The sequence below is a fragment of the Arabidopsis lyrata genome, assembly GCF_000004255.2.
Source record: "Arabidopsis lyrata subsp. lyrata unplaced genomic scaffold ARALYscaffold_178, whole genome shotgun sequence".
Taxonomy (NCBI): Eukaryota; Viridiplantae; Streptophyta; class Magnoliopsida; order Brassicales; family Brassicaceae; genus Arabidopsis; species Arabidopsis lyrata.
The window spans coordinates 5,539-7,324 of record NW_003302428.1 but is presented as its reverse complement, the minus strand read 5'-3'; the positions used below and the strand labels follow the sequence as shown (position 1 = coordinate 7,324).

The window sequence follows — 1,786 nt, the reverse complement described above, 5'->3', positions numbered from 1 at the left end:
ACGCCTCCTCAAGTTGATTACATTTGGCGAATCATCGTCATGTTTGGTGCTTTACCCGCAGCTTTGACTTACTACTGGCGTATGAAGATGCCCGAAACAGCTCGTTACACCGCTTTGGTGGCCAAGAACATCAAACAAGCCACAGCAGACATGTCCAAGGTCTTACATACAGATCTTGAGGTTGAGGAGAGGGCCGAGGATTTCGTCAAAGACCCCAGACAAAACTATGGCTTGTTCTCCAAGGAATTCCTTCGGCGCCATGGGCTTCATCTCCTTGGAACTACCTCCACTTGGTTTTTGCTTGACATTGCCTTCTACAGCCAAAACTTGTTCCAGAAGGATATTTTCTCGGCCATCGGATGGATCCCAAAGCCAGCCACCATGAACGCGACCCATGAGGTTTTCAGGATTGCTAGGGCTCAGACTCTTATCGCCCTTTGCAGTACAGTCCCAGGCTACTGGTTCACAGTTGCTTTTATTGATATCATTGGAAGGTTTGCGATCCAGCTAATGGGATTTTTCATGATGACCGTTTTTATGTTTGCAATTGCCTTCCCTTACAACCACTGGACCAAACCAGAAAACCGTATCGGATTCGTGGTTATGTACGCTCTCACTTTCTTCTTCGCCAATTTTGGTCCAAATGCAACCACTTTTATTGTCCCGGCTGAGATATTCCCGGCCAGACTAAGGTCAACATGTCATGGAATATCGGCCGCGGCTGGTAAGGCTGGAGCCATCGTTGGAGCCTTCGGGTTCCTATATGCAGCTCAGTCACAAGACAAGGCCAAGGTGGATGCAGGATACCCACCAGGCATCGGAGTTAAGAACTCACTGATCGTGCTTGGTGTTCTTAACTTCATCGGTATGCTCTTCACCTTCCTTGTCCCAGAGCCAAAGGGAAAGTCCCTCGAAGAACTCTCTGGTGAGGCTGAGGTTAGCCATGACGAGAAATTGTTATATATTTTGTGACGATGAAACTTTTGTAATTTTCTATTTTAATTTTGTTATTTGGAGTGCGATGTTTGGTTTTGTTTTCATTTTATTCGTTCGCTGACTTGAAGGTATGATGTTATAAGAATATTTATGATATCATTTAAATCTTGTTGAATATTTTGAACTCGACTCACTGTTCTGAAAAAAACTTGTCACTCCAAAAGCAGGTTGAAATTAGCTTTAGTCGTTTACTTATATTAATCTATTAGAAAACTAATGAATTTCATTCAAAGTTTAGAGCTCTATCAAAACAGAGCAACACACTAGCTTAGAGCAACGAAAATAAAACACAAGAATTTGACTAGTACACCATAATAAAAGCTCGAAAATATTCCATTCATATGTCACTATCAAGAAGGAGATTGTGTTGGAGTAAGCTTGAAGTTAACTTAAACCGGAAGCTTCTAGAAGACCAAAACCGAGTTATGGTTTGTTAGAGATAAAGATCAAATATTAGGAGTTATCTAATATTTAATGTAATCCATAGTGAGATTAGGATTAAGAGAGTCTTATAAATAGAGGGTTGAGTTATGACCTAAGGATATGAGAGATTAGAGTTTTATGAGTTTAAGAGAGCTTAAGTTTTGAGTTATTTTCTTAAAGCAATAAAGTGAGTTATACTTTTAATCTTGCACTCGTAAAACAATAATCTAGTTCTATATTTGGTATCAGAGCTTGACAAAGATCTGTGAGACTAGTTCTCGTGAGAAATCATGGGAGAAATTACGGAGACGTCAAACGCAGCTTTGGCGAAAGTGAAAGACAACGGAGGATCTTCATCTATCAAGTG

General features: G+C 40.6%; 1 protein-coding gene across 1 annotated transcript; it reads left to right on the top strand.

Annotated features, from left to right (window-relative positions):
* LOC110226172 (probable inorganic phosphate transporter 1-2) lies at positions 1 to 1,122 on the top strand. The gene has a single exon (XM_021016873.1). It carries the CDS (start codon positions 40 to 42, stop codon positions 970 to 972), a length of 933 nt encoding a protein of 310 aa, XP_020872532.1. The 5' UTR covers positions 1 to 39; the 3' UTR covers positions 973 to 1,122.
* Positions 1,123 to 1,786: the final 664 nt, after the last annotated feature.